Source organism: Gorilla gorilla, chromosome 8, assembly GCF_029281585.2.
Source record: "Gorilla gorilla gorilla isolate KB3781 chromosome 8, NHGRI_mGorGor1-v2.1_pri, whole genome shotgun sequence".
In the NCBI taxonomy this organism is placed as follows: Eukaryota; Metazoa; Chordata; class Mammalia; order Primates; family Hominidae; genus Gorilla; species Gorilla gorilla.
In genome coordinates this window covers 106,056,436-106,074,432 of record NC_073232.2, presented here as the reverse complement: position 1 = coordinate 106,074,432, position 17,997 = coordinate 106,056,436, and the positions used below count along the sequence as shown (strand labels likewise).

Sequence of the window (17,997 nt, the reverse complement as noted above, 5' to 3'; positions counted from 1 at the left end):
GTTTAGAAAGACCCTAAATAGGGTATTGAGATCCTAATTCTTGATTTTACTTTCTCCTAGAAATTGTCCGAGTGATGATTTTAGCTGGGCTTATCAGTCAGGAAAGGATGGGTCTTGCTGTCCTTAATTTCAAATCAGTCTTCTTGTAGTAGGCAAATTTCTCTACCTTTCTTTTAATTTGTCACCATTTCACCTCAAATTATCCCTAAAGGCCATGACCTTTGGAAATACCTTTGAATGTTCAAAATCAGCTGATCCAGCCACAGATAAACCTGGTCATAATCAATGGGTAATCAATATCATATTACCCATAATTTTGTCTTCACTCATTCTTCACATCGTAAATCCTTGATCCAAATACAATACTATTATATGAAACTATTTCTTCAACATACCAACAACAAGAATGAAACAGCTCCTGTAAATAATTACCTTTGGGATATGAAAGAAAATGTAAACATTTTATTTGGCAGTTGTTTCTGAACACATGAATAAATAAATGGAAAAGTACATATTAATATTTCTTTTTGGAGTAACAGATACCATTAAACGCTTATTTACACATCTTCACTGCAAAGAACAGTTACACAATTAAATTTTGTCTTATAAAAGGTAACTTCCCACATCACTGGACTGGACAGTTAAGGATGGAGATACTGGTAGTGCTTGGTTCTAGCAGTCTCAATGTTTGAAAGGCATTCATTTGCAAGTGTGATAAGAAGAGTCATCATGCATTGAGTTCATCCGGGTCATGTACTGTAGAAAATTTCTGATGGCAGCCACAGAATTTGGTGTCTCATGCGCTTAAGTCAACTATGACATGTTTGTAAATCTGTGTATTTCCCTTAAAACTGGAAGCAAAAAGAAAATTACGCTTATTAATGGACACATGTGTGAATGATCTTGGTGCCTGAACATTTAATTCCTGAAATTTCACAAATTTGGCTTTCTCTGCATCCCAGTTATACACTTGAGTAAAGGAGTAATCACTTCCAAGAATTGCATATTGGTAATTATTTATTTGAAGAGGCTGGAACACCATGGATCCTCGCGATGGCATCCTCTGAATATCCTGGAACGAGGAGCCTCCCCATTTCATGACTTTGGAATCACCAATGAATCTTGTCAAGCAAATGTACACGTCCCCTTTCACTGAGAAGTGCTTCACTGCGTACACATCCTCCATGTTAGGAATGTCAGTTTGGTTAGTGAATAATTGTGTTGCTTTGTTCCACTGATAAATTACAGGACGCTGGGAACTACTAGACAGAATTAAATGAGGCGTTCTGAGTGTCTGAGGTGTTCTGACTATTTCTAGATATTCCACATCAGTGTCCCTGTACCACGCGTGTAAGGATTGATGGGAGTAGAATCCGTTTCCGTTCCATTTGTAAATGGTAGTAAAACCAGCTTTTGAACTGTCAGCAACAACAAAGTACCAGTTGTTTTCAATCTTGAATGTTTCAATGTCATTGGGTTTTCGGATTTTGAGAATTTCAATATCCTGGATTTTTATGAATTTATTTGCAAAACTGTCTCGCTTATAGATGTGAGAACCACCAAACAGCTGGGCCACAATAACATAGAGCTGAGTTTCAATGACTATAGGCTTGCATACTACAGTGGATGTGCCTGGGAAAAGACAAAGGAGAGATTAGTTGTGTGGCCATCCTCTTTTGGAGCATGTAAACATGCAGGCTGGGGCCATACAACTTCCACCCAAATCAGCCTGAAACAAGAGATCTCCTTGGTTGATTAGGCAAGGCTGGTCTCCAAAGCCCAATGGCAGCAGTGTCCTAAAGTTCTGTGCCTTTGTGCCTCGTGGGGCCTTGTTGCCAACAATTGAGTTGTTAATGTCATATCTAGCCTGCGCTAGACGTTCAGGACACACAGCTATGGCCCGAGTGTTCTCCTCTTATTTCTTGCAGAAAGAAAGCATTAGTTTCCCTTACACAAAATGAGTTAATCATAATTCTAATGAAAACTACTGTTTACTGAGCATCTATTATGTGCTTTCTCAATTTACCTCATTAATTTTCCCAACAATCTTAAGAGATAAATATTATCCTTTTTCCACATGAGTAAACTGAAGCTCAGAGAGGCTGTTCTGGTAGCAGAAGGCAGAGTTTGGGATTCAAAGCCAGGCCTACCAGCATCTCTATGCTTTTAACCCAAGCTGGGGACAAGTTAGCTATTCCAGGACTTCAAATTTGGTTTATCTAAGATCTTAGATAACCAAAGGCTAGCGTTGTGGTCTGGGTAGCCCATGGCTCTACTGTAATTGTTTTGCTCTAAGTCTGAACTGCTTCCTGCTCTAGAATAATTCGCCTTTCCCCTGCAAAGAAAGGAGATGCCACTTGTCACTTTTCTGGAGCTTTAGGTCACTGGTGGCAGGAGTGAAGAGAAGGAAGAGGAATCTTTAAGAAAATCGAAAGAAGGGTGCAGCCACGGGCAATGCTCCTGAAAGTTATTTTGGAAAATCACAGAAAATGATGTGGGATCTGTCAGTGGCCTAGCTTGGTATCCTCTGGGGAAGAGTTTGACATTTATCAGTAGATTCTGATCTCGCAGAAGGAGTTTGGCTCTAGAAAATCCAGAGACAGCTGAACAAATCTGGGCTTTAGGCCTCTTCTGACTACAGCGCTAGTGCGGGGCAGAAAGTTCTACATTAACTCTTTCTACTAATTGGCTTCATCCATAGTCAAAATAATTTTATTTGTGACTCTTTTCAGGGCTAAACTGATTGTATGATCTTAAGAAAATCATTTAACTTCTCTGAGGCTCAGTTTTCTTTTCTGTACAATGAGACTTTAGACTAGATTAAGGATGGCCACCAGATTCCAACACATGTACCAATACTGATTGACTCATTGCGTGTGATTGTCTGGGGAACTGTGTTGAGAAGGATTCTGTGGCCGTGTCTGCACTCTACATGAAAGATTCCCATGATAGATTAGTGGTGCCTGTCTAGAGTGAAGGAAGGGATAATGACTGAGTATGGGCACATATTTGTCATCTGCTATGGTTGGAATGTTTCTGTCCCTCCAAAATTTATGTTGTAGCTTAATCCCCAGTGTAATAGTATTAAGAAGTGGGGTGTCTAGGAGGTGATTAGATCATGAGGATTCCACACTCATGAATGGAATTTGTGCCCTTGCAAAAGGGCTTGAGCGAGTCTGTTAGATCTTTTTTTGCCCTTCTGCCATGTTAGGACACAGAGAAGGCACCGTCTTTGAAGCAGAGAGTGAGCCCTCACTAGACCCTAAATCTCCTCGTGCCTTGATCATGGAGTTCCCAGCCTCCAGAACTATGAGAAATAAATTTCTGTTCTTATAAATTACGCAGTCAAGGTATTTTTTGTTACAGCAGCAGGAAGGGACTAAGACATCATCCTAGACAAGATGAGCTCTGAGATGTGTTCAGAAAGTTTGCAGATGTATGATTTATTTCTCTTGTAAGTGCTCATCTAAAGAGTCGTTCAAAGAAATTGATGAACCATACACAAGTAAGAAAAGCCTGGTTTCGACTGCATGAAACCCTGCTATAGTCCACTGGAAAACTTATGGGGGCCTAGGGAAGCATGACCTTCTTCCTTTAGAGAGGAGGATTCTAAAAGAAAGGAGGATTCCAAAAGGGTCTCAGTTTGGAAGTGATCCCTTTATTTAAGCAACCCCAGCCTCAAGCAAGCCCCAGACTTGTCTTGGTCCTTTGAGCAATGAGGGTGATGGCTACCAGCAAAATCTATCATGACCCTCCATGCCTTGTCTAAAGGGTTACCTTTTATGGGGAGGTGTGAGTGCTCTTGAGAGCAGATTTAAAGGTATTAGAAGCTAAAACTGATATTAAAAATTGTAGAGGGAGCCCTATGTTCTAACTTATGACTTATAATTTTAAAAATTATTAAAATGGGACAGCAACTTAAGAGATCAGCTAAGTAAGCCCAGGCAAGGTGGTTCACTCCTGTAATCCCAGAACTTTGGGAGGCCAAGGCGGGTGGATCACTTGAGGCCAGGAATTCGAAACCAGCCTGACCAACTTGGTGAAACCCCATCTCTACTAAAAATACAAAAAATTATTGGGACGTGGTGGCGCATGCCTGTAGTCCCAGCTACTTGGGAGGCTGAAGGACAAGAATCGCTTGAACCCAGGAGGCTGATGTTGCAGTGACCCCAGATCATGCCACTGCACTCCAGCCTGGGTGACACAGCAAGACTCCATCTCAAAAAAAAAAAAAAAAAAAAAAAAAAAAAAGAGATCCAGATAAGTAAAAGTTTTCATAGAAAGAATTAGATTCCGGCCGGGTGCGGTGGCTCACACTTGTAATGGCAGCACTTTGAAAGGCCAAGGTGGGCGGATCATGAGGTCAGGAGTTCAATACCAGCTTTGCCAATATGGTGAAACCCTGTCTCTACTAAAAATACAAAAATTAGCTGGACATGGTGGCACGCACCTGTAGTCCCAGCTGCTTGGGAGGCTGAGGCAGAAGAATTGCTTGAACCTGGGAGTTAGAGGTTGCAGTGAGCTTAGATTGTGCCACTGCACTCCAGCCTGGGTGACAGAGCGAGACTCTGTCTCAAAAAAAAAAAAAAGGAAAAAAGAAAAGAAAAGAAAGAATTAAATTCCATGGCCAAATTAAGGGTGAAAAATATTGGAAAAATTTCCTCACTGCAGGACTTCTCAGATCTACAGGTGTCTGTATTATGAACCTACAAGACCAAGATATGGTTCATGAATTTATTGGACCACAAAATCCTTTTCATTACAAGGCATACATTAACATTTTGTAGAAGACACGTTTGTGTAACAAATTTGAGACTTATTGATCTAAAATAACCTTCTTATTTTATAGTTAAGAAAAAGGGGTTGGGGGTGTCAGTGAGTATGAGCAGCTTGCCCAAATAGACTGTGGCAGAACCTGGACTAGAACTCATGATTCACCATCCAATACTTTTATTTGAAGAAAAATAATCAAATATTTACTGTTTATGTATTATACTAGACCCTATGCTAAGTTTCTTGAATATGTGTTCACATGATCTTATTAACAACCTTGTGAGTTAAGTATTAATATTATTCCTGTTTTACAAGTGGGGAAATTATGGCTTAGAGAACAATCCCAGGTCACTTAACAAATGGTAGAGTTGGAATTCAAATGCTAAAGCATTTCCCTATACCACTCATCTTTCCTTGTTGCCCTTGGCTGAAGCAGTTTAAATTCCCACTCAAAATATCATTAGGCTTTTCATACCTGTAATGTTGTCATAATTCCGGAAGGTCTTTTCCACATGGTCCCATTCAAGGAAAATGCATTTTCCAGTAAAAGGCTGAGCGATGACTACATACTCATCATTCAAATAAGAAAAAGTGTCTATGGACAATGATTGATAAGGCAGGTCTTGAGACTTTGCAAATTCTGCAAAAATAGGAAATGATAAGTAACTGTGAGCTAATACCTCTTTCCTTGGCTAGATCTTAAATATTCACAAGAAATACGTTTATTTCAGAGAATGACCATTTTACTTTTAAACACATGAAGCATTGTCAATGGTTCATAATTTTTTAAAAATTAAATTGCTCAGCTAGTTTTTAAGATATAAAAAATATCAGTTCCTGCACATGAAAAAAAAAGGTAGCCCTTATTTTAATTTTTTGAGGTGGAATGATGATCAGTACATTACCTGTAATGATGCAATCGAAATCCTTCGAGGAGAGACTATTGATTTTGCGCTTCTTGTATTCTGGGGGGCCTTCGCAGTAGATGTCTTCAACAGTTGCATTGGTGTGGCCAAGCCATTCCACTAGCCATTTCAGTTTACAGTCACAATTAAATGAATTACCCCTCAGGTCCCTGTAAGACAAACTTCAGCTGCTTTTGCTGTACAAGGGCCCTACCCACACAGGAAAGAGTTCTACATCAACAATTAACATGTGCAGAATGACCTTACCCGGCATTGCATCCTGCCCTATAACCTGCCTGGAACCTGACTGACCACTCATTCACTTTGGGCTCAGAGAGTTAGCACCATGCACACTTGAAGACTACCCAGTCAATGGAACCTCATCACTTACTCCCTCTTGAATTCCAAAGCGGCTTAGTCTAGGGCTGTGCTGTCAATAGAAACAGTATATGAACCATAATTGTAATTTAAACTTTTCTATAGCCACATTAAAAAAGTAAAAAGAAGCAGGTATAATTCATTTTAATAATATGTTTTATTTAACCCAATACATACAAAAGATTATCATTTTGACACATCATCAGTATAAACATTATTGAGATATTTTACATTCCTTTTTTATACTAAGTCTTTGAAGTCCAGTGTGTATTTTATACCTATAATATATCTCAATTCAGATGCTAAATTTTACCAGAAATAGGTGATCTATATTTGGATGTCATAAAATTCATAATTGAAAAAAATAGGTGTATATACCCAAATTATTCCAAGCATACTTAACATTTTCCAATAATTGAGCTGAGAATCAGCTTTTAAATTTAAATTTAACTGTTAAAAAATTAAGTAAAATTTAAAATTCAGTCTCTCAGTTGTACTAGGAGCACATTTTAGGTGCTCAGTGACCATAAGGTCTGGTGGCTACCCTATTGGACAGCACAGGTCTAAAGGACAGAATGTAGTGATTATTGTAATGTATTTAATTAAATCAAGTGAGCTATTTGCTTTTCTTCTTCCTCACAGACATAATTAATCCTGATCCTCTTCCATGGTCTACAAATTCAGTTTAAATAGGAAATGACTTTGACACAGCAGAGTTAACACAGACATACAATCGCTCATGCCTATAATAAGTTATACAGCATAGACCATTTACATGTCCACATATGACCCCAACTCACCAAGTTCTCTGTGTATTTGCATTGCTTCTGTTCAGGAATTCCACCTCCTTTCCTGGTCACACAGAATTCTTAAGATAGGTGCTGCCTACTCTTCACACCACACATAAATAATTTTTAAACGCCCAAACATTTAAAAATGTTTTTTAGAGAATACTTTCAAGAAAGCCAAGAAATCCACTAAAAGGCAAGTTGGCATGGATCCTTGTACTTCTAAGATAATTCTTGATTTGGGCATATTAGAGTAGGTCCAAAAGGCTAAACCCATCTTGGGATTCCCATGAGAGACTGAGCCAATTTCAATAATTTTTTGTTTTGTCTTTCACTAGTGTAGGGTATAGACTGACACAAAAATGGGGTAAAGGACCCCCAATGAGCTACATCCCACGTCACCCATGGAGTGTGTTCTAACTTCCAAGACACTCCCAGAACTGACCTAATCTCCCAGGAGAACTCTGAGCCACACTAATGAGTGGCAACCTTTCAGGCTACTGTAAACCAGAGAGGATAACTATGGTCTGTCCAGGACTCTCTTGGAAGAATCCTGATTTGGGCATTCTCCTGGAATTAAACCATATCATTCAGGAATTGAGGTAATAGACATGGAGGAGGGGCTGGGGAAATACTGCAAGGAACAAAGAAAGTTTTTCATTAGGCTACTGATTTGAAGTTAAATACTGGGCTTGGAAGAAAGTACTTGACTCAGATTTTCTTTTTGTTTGTTATTGGAGAAAAGTTGTTTTGAATATATATTCTACAGACAAGTACCTGAATAATTTTTTTAAAAAGCTTTTGTTTTCATATATCCTTTCATTTGTTCTGTCTTCCACCTTATGACATTTAAATACCTTTCTAATGTTCTGGAAGGCAAATAATGAAGCTGAATTGCTTTTGAGAGGTTTAGGCATATATTACTTGCTTTGCTTACAGCAAAATATACAAATTCCTTGCAAAGATCTTTCACTCTGAGGCTTAAAAGTCAAAGTTTGAAAGCTCTTTTGTTTGAAAAAGGGTCAAAAATAATTAAGTTCATTCCCTTCCTGGGGCTTAAGCCAAATTCCTGGGGATTAAGCTTAGAGTTGTTGTTCGGTCTAATGAGAAAAAAGGCAAACTTTTCTCCCTTCCCCCACTTCCTGCTCCATTTCTCTGTTGATTGACCAACCCAAGGATGTAACCTTTCATCTTTATTCTGTCAGTTTCCCAGACTCCTTTATGTTTTTCCTTTGTAGCCCTATTTCCTGGACCTCATGAGAAAAAAGGGATTTTGAAATTTCTAGCCGGGTCTCTTCCCACCCCGTCAAAGTCCTTTATCATCGCTCCCTGCCGTATTGACACACACTTTGTTAAAGGAATGCCTGGGTGCCATGTATTCAGAATTTCCAATGATAAATACCATAGAAGACTCAAATGTTAGTCCATGTAAATTTAAATTTTTGGCCAGTTAAAATTTAGATTTAAAAATCCTAATTTTAATTTAAAAGCCAATTAAAAATTATAATAATACCAGGCTTCCTTGTTAATGACTGCAAATTAATTAATTGTTCAGTGATTTCTTAGGTCCTCTTACACATTTGTTAAAGAATCCAGGCCTTTGAAAATATCTTTTGGGAGTGTCTGGAGATTGTTGTTTGCAAGGCTCCTGGAAAAAAAAAAAAAAAAAGATGATGTAAACTGTAGTGATAAATTAAACAAAGGCATTTAATGATAAAGCTTAGTTACGAGTCTCTTTTATCATTTCCGGCCTACTAAAAGACTTGTGGTCCTTTTCTTCTTCTGAACTACTACTCAGATTCCTGCTATTGTCCTTTCAGTTCCTAACCTGTCCACTCCATATTTATTTACTTTTATTTCTTGAGACAAAAGTCTCGCTCTGTCACCCAGGCTGGAGTGAAGTGGTGTGACCTCAGCTCACTGAAACCTCTGCCTCCCGGGTTCAAGTGATTTTCCTGCCTTAGCCTCCTGTAGCTGGGATTACATGTGCCCGCCACCATACCCGGCTAATTGTTGTATTTTTAGTAGAGACAGGGTTTCACCATGTTGGCCAGGCTGGTCTTGAACTCCTGAGCTTCAGTGATCCACCCGCCTCGGCCTCCCAAAGTGCTGGGATTACAGGCGCACTCAATATTTAAACAACACTTTATGTTGGTTAAAAACAACGATTCCTGGGCATTGATCTTTCCATTTAGAACAGAACACGAGAGATTCACACTCTCAGACACTCAATCTAGGGGATATCTCCCAAATGATGACTAACCAAACTGGTGAGTGTCCATCTCCAAAATGCCCCCCCTCCTCTTGCCTGGGCTGCCCCTTCTGCCTGCTTCCTCCTCGCTTGCTCCGGAGAGCAACCAAACCTCCAACCCACAGTGCCAGTAGCTCTATCTCTTCCCCAGCACATCCTTTCTCCTTTCTAAAGCCCACGCCTCCTTTTCCTTTCTAGCACCATTCATTCCAACTCAGAAAAAAGTTTTCTTATAAAAACCTATCCATCTATTCTCTTTAATCATCCCCCTCTTTCTCCTTCTTCTGGTTCTTTTCCTGTGATCACAGGAATGATTTTCCCTTTCCCTTTCTATTTGTTCTTCCGTAAATCACTAGAATGATTCTAATCAAGGTTAATGAGTAAAAAATTGTCCTGATAATGTCAAGGAAAGGGAAATGTGTCCCTAGTACACAAATATAGACATAGCACAGTGCTAATGCTGTATGACTGGGGAAGGTCACCAGGTAGTGTAATTTTCTATTTTTAACCAGCACCATATATATACACGTTATAAACTTTTCTTAGAGGTGTTTTTTTTTTCCACAATAAAAATAAAAAACTAAACTAAAACTAAAGAGCCCATACCATTAGCCCCTAAACCCTTGAAAATTCTCTCAACTTCCCTTTAAAACATTCTCAAAAGTCTATGTCTTCTACCTCCACTAATTAAATATAAGGTCTCTCAAGTGCAAACATTCATGATCTTTAGAACTTATTTTTAAGTTAGTTATGTTGTTTTTCTAGGTTTTAGAAATTACTGCTAGTTTGGAAAATGGTTCTCAATGAACCTTGGAGTGCAAGAATAGGAACTGAGTCAGAATGTTCCATTGTCAATGGCGGTCCAATTGTGACAAAGAGCATGGCTTTTGGAGTGATTCTGAGCTACGTTGGAATCCTGACTCCAGCATTTACTGGCTGTGTGACTTTGGTAATGTATCTTCTTGGAAATTCAGTTGTTTCATTTTTAAGTGAAGATAATAATACCTTATCTCATAAGATTATTGAAAAAAGGAAATGAGATAATCAAGGATGGTGCAGGCATCTGAACTACTCTTAGAGTGGCTGGTGTCGGAAGAGAACGGCTTCTGTACGTATGTTGTCCAAGAAACAACGTTTAGAAACAGACCACATGAATGAACTGCTATGACTGTCCACATACAGCAAAATTAATAAAATGCTGCTAAGGAAGACTATTCAAGAGAATGTCTCCATAATTCATCTTACTGACTGGTGTTTGAATGAAGAGATTTTCTGATGTCTTGGACCAGTCCAGAGTCACTCCCATGTTATGTGTCTCAGTTTATTTTCTGGCACAATGTGGCTTAAAGTTATCATACTAACTTCTAAGTGGATGTCCCTTCCTCTGAAGCTGGTAAAAACTGCAACTGGCTGCAGGGCATAAATTTAGAGGAGGCTGAGTCACAGGACAGTGGGCATGCAATGATTAAGTAGTCAAATCCTGAATTACTACTGCCAATAGGGGCTATACAGGAGAAGGCACCATGCTTGTCTTACTGTCCAAGGGGAATTCTTTTTTTTTTTTTTTTTTTGAGACAGGGTCTCACTTTGTTGCCCAGGCTGAAATATAGTGGCGCGATTACAGCTTACTGCAGCCTCAACGTCCCTGGCTCAAGTGATCCTCTGGGCTCAGCCTCTCCAGTAGCTGGGACCACAGGTGTGTCCCACCATGCCCAGCTAAGTTTTTTTTTTTATTTGTAGAGACAGGGCCTTGCTATGTTGCTCAGGCTGGTCTTGAACTCTTGGGCTCAAGCTATCCTCATGCCTCTTCTTCCCAATGTGCTGGGATTACAGGTGTGAGCCACCGTACCCTGTGGGATTCTTTTAAATAATGAGTGAATCTGGAAGTTCTACTTCCTGCCCAAAGGAGTAGAGCTTTAGGCCTCACATGATCCACGTGCAAGCTAACCACAGAACAGATGGCAAAACAGAGCTGCAGACTCGGAGCTATGGGGCTTCCAGAATGGAGAGGTGTATTTTTGCAAGACAAGATGGAGGGCTTCTAATTCACCAGAATTGCGAGATGGGGCTGAGAAGGACAGGCTGGCCCGATGGGCTGTGGAATGAGGCATTAAATTTCCTGAGAACCTCTTGTGACAGGCTTTTGCCTTGGGAATCAGTGGGTGGGGGAGGCAGGGGAGCCAGAGGGAGAAATGGTAGGTGGATTCGCTGAACCCAGCGTCAACCCTTTGCTGCTCCACTACCAAAAATTCAATGAAATCCTTGCCCACAATGAACTGCTCTTAGAGGAGAGAGGATGAAGCTTCATGTCTAGGTTTGGTGAGTGATGGGCATGAGAAGGCTGCCTGGATTCACTAAGAGAAGCAGACTCAAGAGGAAGTAAGATTCAGAAATGAGAGTGAGGCTTCCAGACACCCAAGGCTAGGGAGCTGGAGTTCAGACAGCTTCCCTAAGTCTCTGGGAGGCCCCAATGACAGGTTACATTTGGATAAAAACAAAGCAGGCAGAGGCATTTGGGCAGAGAACGATTTAGGAAAGCAATGCTGACAGAGCCTGAGAATTACTCTGCAAAAAATGTAACAGGTTGCCAGGGCATGGTAGCTCACGCCCGTAATCCCAGCACTTTGGGAGGCAGAGGTGGGGGGATCACCTGAGGTCAGGAGTTCGAGACCAGCCTGGACAACAAGGCAAAATCCTCTGTCTGCGAAAAATACAAAAATTAGTTGGGTGTGGTGTGTGCCTGTGGTCCTAGTTACTCTGGGAGGCTGAGGTTGGAGGATGGCTTGAGCCTAGAACTTGAGGCTGCAGTGAGCCATGATCATACCACTGCAGTGAGCCATGATCATACCACTGCACTCCAGCCTGGGTGACAGAGTGAGACCTTGTTTCAAAAACAAAAACAACAACAACAAAGAGATATAAGGGATTGTGTAAATAAACTATGGTCCATATGTAACACGGAATATTTTGTAGGAGATTTTTAAAATGAGGTAGGTGTAGGGTTACTGGAATCTTTCACTTTTCTATGTAAATACATATTTATGTTGTGAGTTTTTATCATCAAGCATGTATTATTTTATAATCAGAAGAAACAAAGAATAAAGTTGACTTTTTGAAAGGATCCTGTTGCTTAGTATTTGTATATATCTATGGTTCTGTCCAGTGAGGGTTCAGTCATTCGAAATCAATCATTTGGCTGCATTTGTCAAGTTCCAAAGCTACCTACAGGGTTAGATTAGGAATTACCGAACTCGGGGGCCTGAGTGGTCAGGTCATGCAAATGTCTTTCACAAGACATCCTGCAGGAGGTAGCTGCCTGTTTCCTGGAAAACTCTCATGCGGTTTCAGGCCCTCACCCTTTAGGGAGGTTTGGGGCTACAGGGCAGCCGAGGCTTGAAGCCACCGCTGTGGTTCTTTGTGCCAGCTTAAAGCCAGCTGTGATGAGGGCCTGTTGTCTCCACAAATCATCATGGGCATCTGAGGGCTTCAGGGAGATTTGCTGCAGCGGAGGGCTGCTGAGGGCACCGGGGTCAGGGGCACCAGGAAAAAAAAAAGGGCAAGTCACGCGACGTTCCCTGAAGCCTCCTCAGCATTTACTCATTAAAAAAGGGGTAAATAGAATGAGATCCTGTGTCTATCAGGGAATTTTAACAGCTAGAGAGACTGAGATAGCACTTTGTGGGTTAGGGTTAGGGTTATTTTAGGGTTGATATTAGGATTATTTGATTCTTCAGATTCCACCTCTGCACCGAGTTTTGCTACCAGAAAGCAAAATACCTGGATAAAATTTTCCCAGTTCTGTCTTCATCCCACTCCCAGCTTCACAGAGTAATGATATAATAATATTATTATTAACTTTTCCTCAACAGAAGCTCTAGTTGCTATACGTGCTAAGTATTTTTAAAACTGGTTGTAGCTATTCTTTCCTGCATCACTTAGTGTAGTGTAGTGGTTTAAGTGCCAACTTCGTCCAAATCCACCAGGGATTAAATTTGAACGTCATCACTCTTAGGAATGTGTCCTTAGCCAAGTTAATTTCACCTCTCTGGGTTTCTGTTTTGACATCTGCAAAACTGAGTAAAGGATATGAATTTCACTTATTGTGAGAATTAACACATGTAGCTACTAATATTTTTATATACATATCTTTGTAATGGAGTCCAGGAAAAACTGTATCTGCAGGTGAATTTTTAAACCTTATGTGTTAAGACCACAAAACTAATCTTTTTCTTTGTTGTTATTGTCATTAAACAGTGATATTAAATATCTAAACACTTTAAAATATTTGCTTCAGGAAGCTGAGATCATCTATTCTTTCTGCCTCTCTTAGTAGGGATAATCCTATGCATTGGTATTCTTAAAAGTCCCATCTTTTACTTTTATTGATACACACACACACACACATATACACATACTACATATGCACATATATATGGAATAATAATTTCTTCACTGCAAGAAAAGTTGGAAAGTGCAAAAATTATTTTTTTAAAAAAGGAGAGAAATAATAATCATAGCAGAAGTAACCACTGTTAAGATTTAGTCATGTTTTCTTCCAGCCATTAATACAGAGCCCATCAAAAGCAAGTGATTCTGGAACGTCATGTTACGGGTCCTGGCCCACAGAGTGTCTAGTCCTTCTCTTTCCTCTAGAGTGTCATGATTAGAGAGAGTGTCACGAGTTGAGAGAGTGTCACCCTGAATTGCGGTAGGGGACCCTCCTTCCTCTGCAAAGATCTGTTAGCCAAGAGCTGTTAAGCAGAGCTGAATTTTAATACTAGATATAAGAATTCTTAATTCTTAGGAATAGGAGGAAGAAAAATTATGAAGGACAGAGAGGCAAGGAGTCCCAGGTAGCCACCAGAGTTGTCAGGAAAAAGACTTTCTACATGTTTTGGTTTAAGGAGTACCAGGCTCCTGTGTTGGCCAAAGTGGACCCCTTGCCAGTCAGACTCACTTTAGGGCCCAGAACTCAGCCACAGAGTACAGGGGTGACGTGGACAGGGAAGTGGATATCTGAGTTTGAGCTCGGGCTATTCCCTTTTCTATAAAGTGAATGATCACTGGGTCAGAATGATCTCCAAGTCCTATTCTTGCTCTTAAATCACAGCTTTGTCATTTTCACTGAGAGGCTATGGCTTCATCTTTAAAATTAATAGATGACACTAGGATAGGTGATACTTTAGGCCACATACTTAGGGGTCAGTGCGTTTGACAACCGGCTTTTCCAGCGGATGGAGATCACACTAGGTGGCACTAGAATATCTGACTGGGGTGGGGTGGAGCCGATTGGGAGAGGGGTGAAGACACAGTCAATGAGAGACTTGAGGAAACATTTAATCAATGTTCCTTTATTTCTAGGATAATTCTGCAATGAGTACTAGAAGGATGGTTCTCTTTCCATTATCTGTAGTGCTAGCATAGTGCCTGGCACAAAGTAAGCCCTCAATAGATATTTTTATTTATTTATGTATTTATTTATTTTGAGATGGAGTCTCACTCTGTCACCCAGGCTGGAATGCAGTGGCGCTATCTCGGCTCACTGCAACTTCCGCCTCCCCGGTTCGAGCAATTCTCCTGCCTCAGCCTCTTAAGTAGCTAGGATTACGGGCATACGCCACCATGCCCGGCTAATTTTTGTGTTTTTAGTAGAGACGGGGTTTCACCATGTTGGCCAGGCTGGTCTTGAACTCATGACCTCAAGTGATCTGCCCGCCTTGGCCTCCCAAAGTGCTGGGATTACAAGCATGAGCCACCGCACACAGCCTAATAGATACTTTTAAATGAATGAATGAATGAGGCAGGCTGGAGTAGACGAGAGGAAGCGTACATATCTAGGCAAAGAAAAGAGCAGAGAATGCTCCTTTGAGGCCCCCTGTGCCAAGGCACTGGGGGAGAAAGCTCAAAGCCCTGTGAGTGACTAGTGCAGTCCCCACCAGCTGGTGTGGACCCCCCCCCTCAGGAAGGACCCTCCCTCCCCACAGCCCCGCTGTGGTAGAAATCCCAAGGCAACGTGGAGGCTGTTTAAAGTTGCCTTCAACTAAGCCCCATTCTCTAGGTCCTGATTCAAAGTTCACCTAAGAAACATTCTTTTATTTATTTATTTACTTATTTATTTATTTGAGACGGAGTCTCGCTCTGTCACCCAGGCTGGAGTGCAGTGGTGCGATCTCGGCTCACTGCAAGCTCCGCCTCCCAAGTTCATGCCATTCTCCTGCCTCAGCCTCCCGAGTAGCTGGGACTACAGGCGCCCGCCACCACGCCCAGCTAATTTTTTGTATTTTTAGTAGAGATGGGGTTTCACCGTGTTAGCCAAGATGGTCTCGATCTCCTGACCTTGTGATCCGCCCACCTCGGCCTCCCAAAGTGCTGGGATTACAGGCGTGAGCCACCGCACCTGGCCAGAAACATTCTTTAAAACAACTGAGATATTGCGCAGCTGAATGTCTAGTTACCTTGAAACTGGCTGAGTAAGGTCAAGTGTTCTCAAAGGCAGACGGCCATTCCTTCTTCACAGAAATGATGACCATTTCCTGCCCTTTGGTGTATTCATCATTTACCCAAGAAAACCTCCGATTATGACTGTGGAACCCACTGGAAAGTCTTCTCTCTAAGGCAGACCAGACTGGCTCAAACACCACGTTTGTTTCAGTGCCACCGGGCTCTGCTGCTAAGAAAGCATCGCCCACAGCCATCTGGGGTGCACCCAGCCCCCCTGCAATGCAGATTCTCAGCTTGGGTTTGTGTCTCTCTGAACCTGCGGCGGTGCAAGTGCAGTTACTTTAATTTCATAGAAAGTGTTTAAAGGGGATATACACTGTAGCATTTAGAATCCTGATTCAGGACTAATGGAGGTTATGCAATGAGTTTTAGTTTTTTCCTACACAGTGGTGCTTACTACATACCAGGCCCTGTTCTGAGCACTTTGTAGTTACTTAAATTTCACAGAAAATGTTTAAGTGGTATATACACTGTAGCATTTAGAATTCTGATCCAGGACAAATGGAGGTTGGGCAGTGAGTTTTAGTTATACAGTGGTACTTACTATATACCAGGCCCTGTTCTAAGCACTTTGCATATATTAACTGACTTAATCTCAAGACAACCTTAGGCACTAATACTCTTAAATGCCTTGTTATTCCCCATCCCATTTTAAGAGATTATTATTATAACCCCATTTTACATGCCCAGTCTGTAGCACAGTGAAGCTAAATGGCCTGCCCCAAATTCCACAGCTGTTAAGGTGCAAAGCCGAGGAACTGATCTGAGGTAGAGAAAAGTGCACTTTGAAGCCTAAAGTCTTAAAAATGAAACTAATGGCTCAGATAGATGCCAGATTTATTAATAAGTAGTAAATAATGGAAAATAAACTTGTCCTATTGAGCTGGCAGAAAGACAGTTGAACCCAGGCAGTCTGGTGGCAGAGATCACCCTCTTAGCTGCTACATTGCACTACCTCTTTACATATAAGGCAATGTGAAGGCTAAAACAAAGACATCCTGTGCAACTGATTGGGAACACGCAAGCATCCTGAGTTTGGGGACTGTTATATAGTCCTTTGTACCCCCTCAGTGCTGAGCAACCATTGGATACTCTACAATACATATAGATTGATGATAATTTTCTCCAAATATTTATATATATGCATGCAAACAATGCTCGCTCCACTGGGCCTTAGCCACAGTGACACTTAATGGCACACAAAACAATCATTACTAAAGACTCATAGGTATTACTAGAAGCCAATACATAATGTTTGAAGATTTTGTCATCATTGGCCATAAGCTAATTTTTTATTCATAAACTAATTTTTTATTCATGTTTTCCTGATTACCAAAATAACATATATTCATCAGAAAAATTCAAATATACAAACGATTGCTAAAATATACAAACCATTCAAACATTAAAGTGAAACATGCATAACATTAGAACAATGATTCAAAATAAAGTAATTGAGAATCCCAGCATTTGACAGGCTTTGAAAGGACTTAACTTTAAGAAGTCTGTCTCCCTTTTTAAGGGTTAATTTGCAGGGTTTTAAGGGTTAATTTGCAGGGGAGGGGGGGATCTCGCCTGATAGCCAGGTATATATAATAACTTTTTTATTTTTATTTATTTATTTATTTACTTCTTAGAGACGGAGTCTTGCTCTTTCGCCTAGGCTGGAGTGCAATGGCGTGATCTCGGCTCACTGCAAGCTCCGCCTCCCGGGTTCATGCCATTCTCCTGCCTCAGCGTCCAGAGTAGCTGGGACTATAGGCGCCCGCCACCACGCCCAGCTAATTTTTTGTATTTTTTAGTAGAGATGGGGTTTCACCATGTTGGCCAGGATGGTCTCGATCTCCTGACCTAGTGATCCGCCCTCCTTGGCTTCCCAAAGTGCTGGGAAGGCCACCACGCCCGGCCTATAATAACTTTTAAGTTATCTGTAAATGTCTCTTAGAAGAGAAATCTACTGACATCTCTGTATAAGAAGGTGAGAAAGTGCATTGTTTCTTAGGCGTGAACTAAATTTATATAAAGGCACAGGTAAGGGAGTGGCTTTAATGTTAGGCCAGAGTGGGAACCAGCTGGACCTGAAAGTATACGTCTAATCCCAACTATCTGCATTTTGAGATGAAATATGAGGGTAGGTCTCCTGTTTTCAGGATCTTTTCTTTCTTCTCTAGTCATATTTTCTCCTCAAATCATGTCCCATGGAAGGATCCAGCCAGCTCAATAAAAGCTATCTGGTCCTGCAGTAACTGGCACAGTGGACATAGCACCGGACGTCTCATCAAAGACGGTGGGAGCTGTCTGGCTTTACCACTTAGTAACTGGGGAGCAGCTTCAACTCATGGTATACCTCCACTTGCTCGTTCATCTATGAACGTAGTGCTACTGCCCTGTCTCTTTCACG

General features: G+C 41.0%; 1 protein-coding gene across 3 annotated transcripts in view; it reads right to left on the bottom strand.

Annotated features, from left to right (window-relative positions):
* Positions 1-440: 440 nt before the first annotated feature.
* The window catches only part of LGI1 (leucine rich glioma inactivated 1), a 40,410-nt gene continuing 22,853 nt past the window's right edge, over positions 441-17,997 (bottom strand). For 2 of the 3 annotated variants that reach the window (XM_004049805.5, XM_055352512.2), the window contains 4 exons: positions 8,421-8,492; positions 5,679-5,848; positions 5,249-5,413; positions 441-1,632 (listed from right to left, as the gene is read on the bottom strand). In XM_004049805.5, the coding sequence (XP_004049853.1) occupies positions 797-1,632; positions 5,249-5,413; positions 5,679-5,848; positions 8,421-8,492 (1,243 nt within the window). In that variant the 3' untranslated portion in view covers positions 441-796. The remainder of the gene's footprint in view (positions 1,633-5,248; positions 5,414-5,678; positions 5,849-8,420; positions 8,493-17,997) is intronic. The other variant, XM_019035606.3, reaches the window with a different exon arrangement.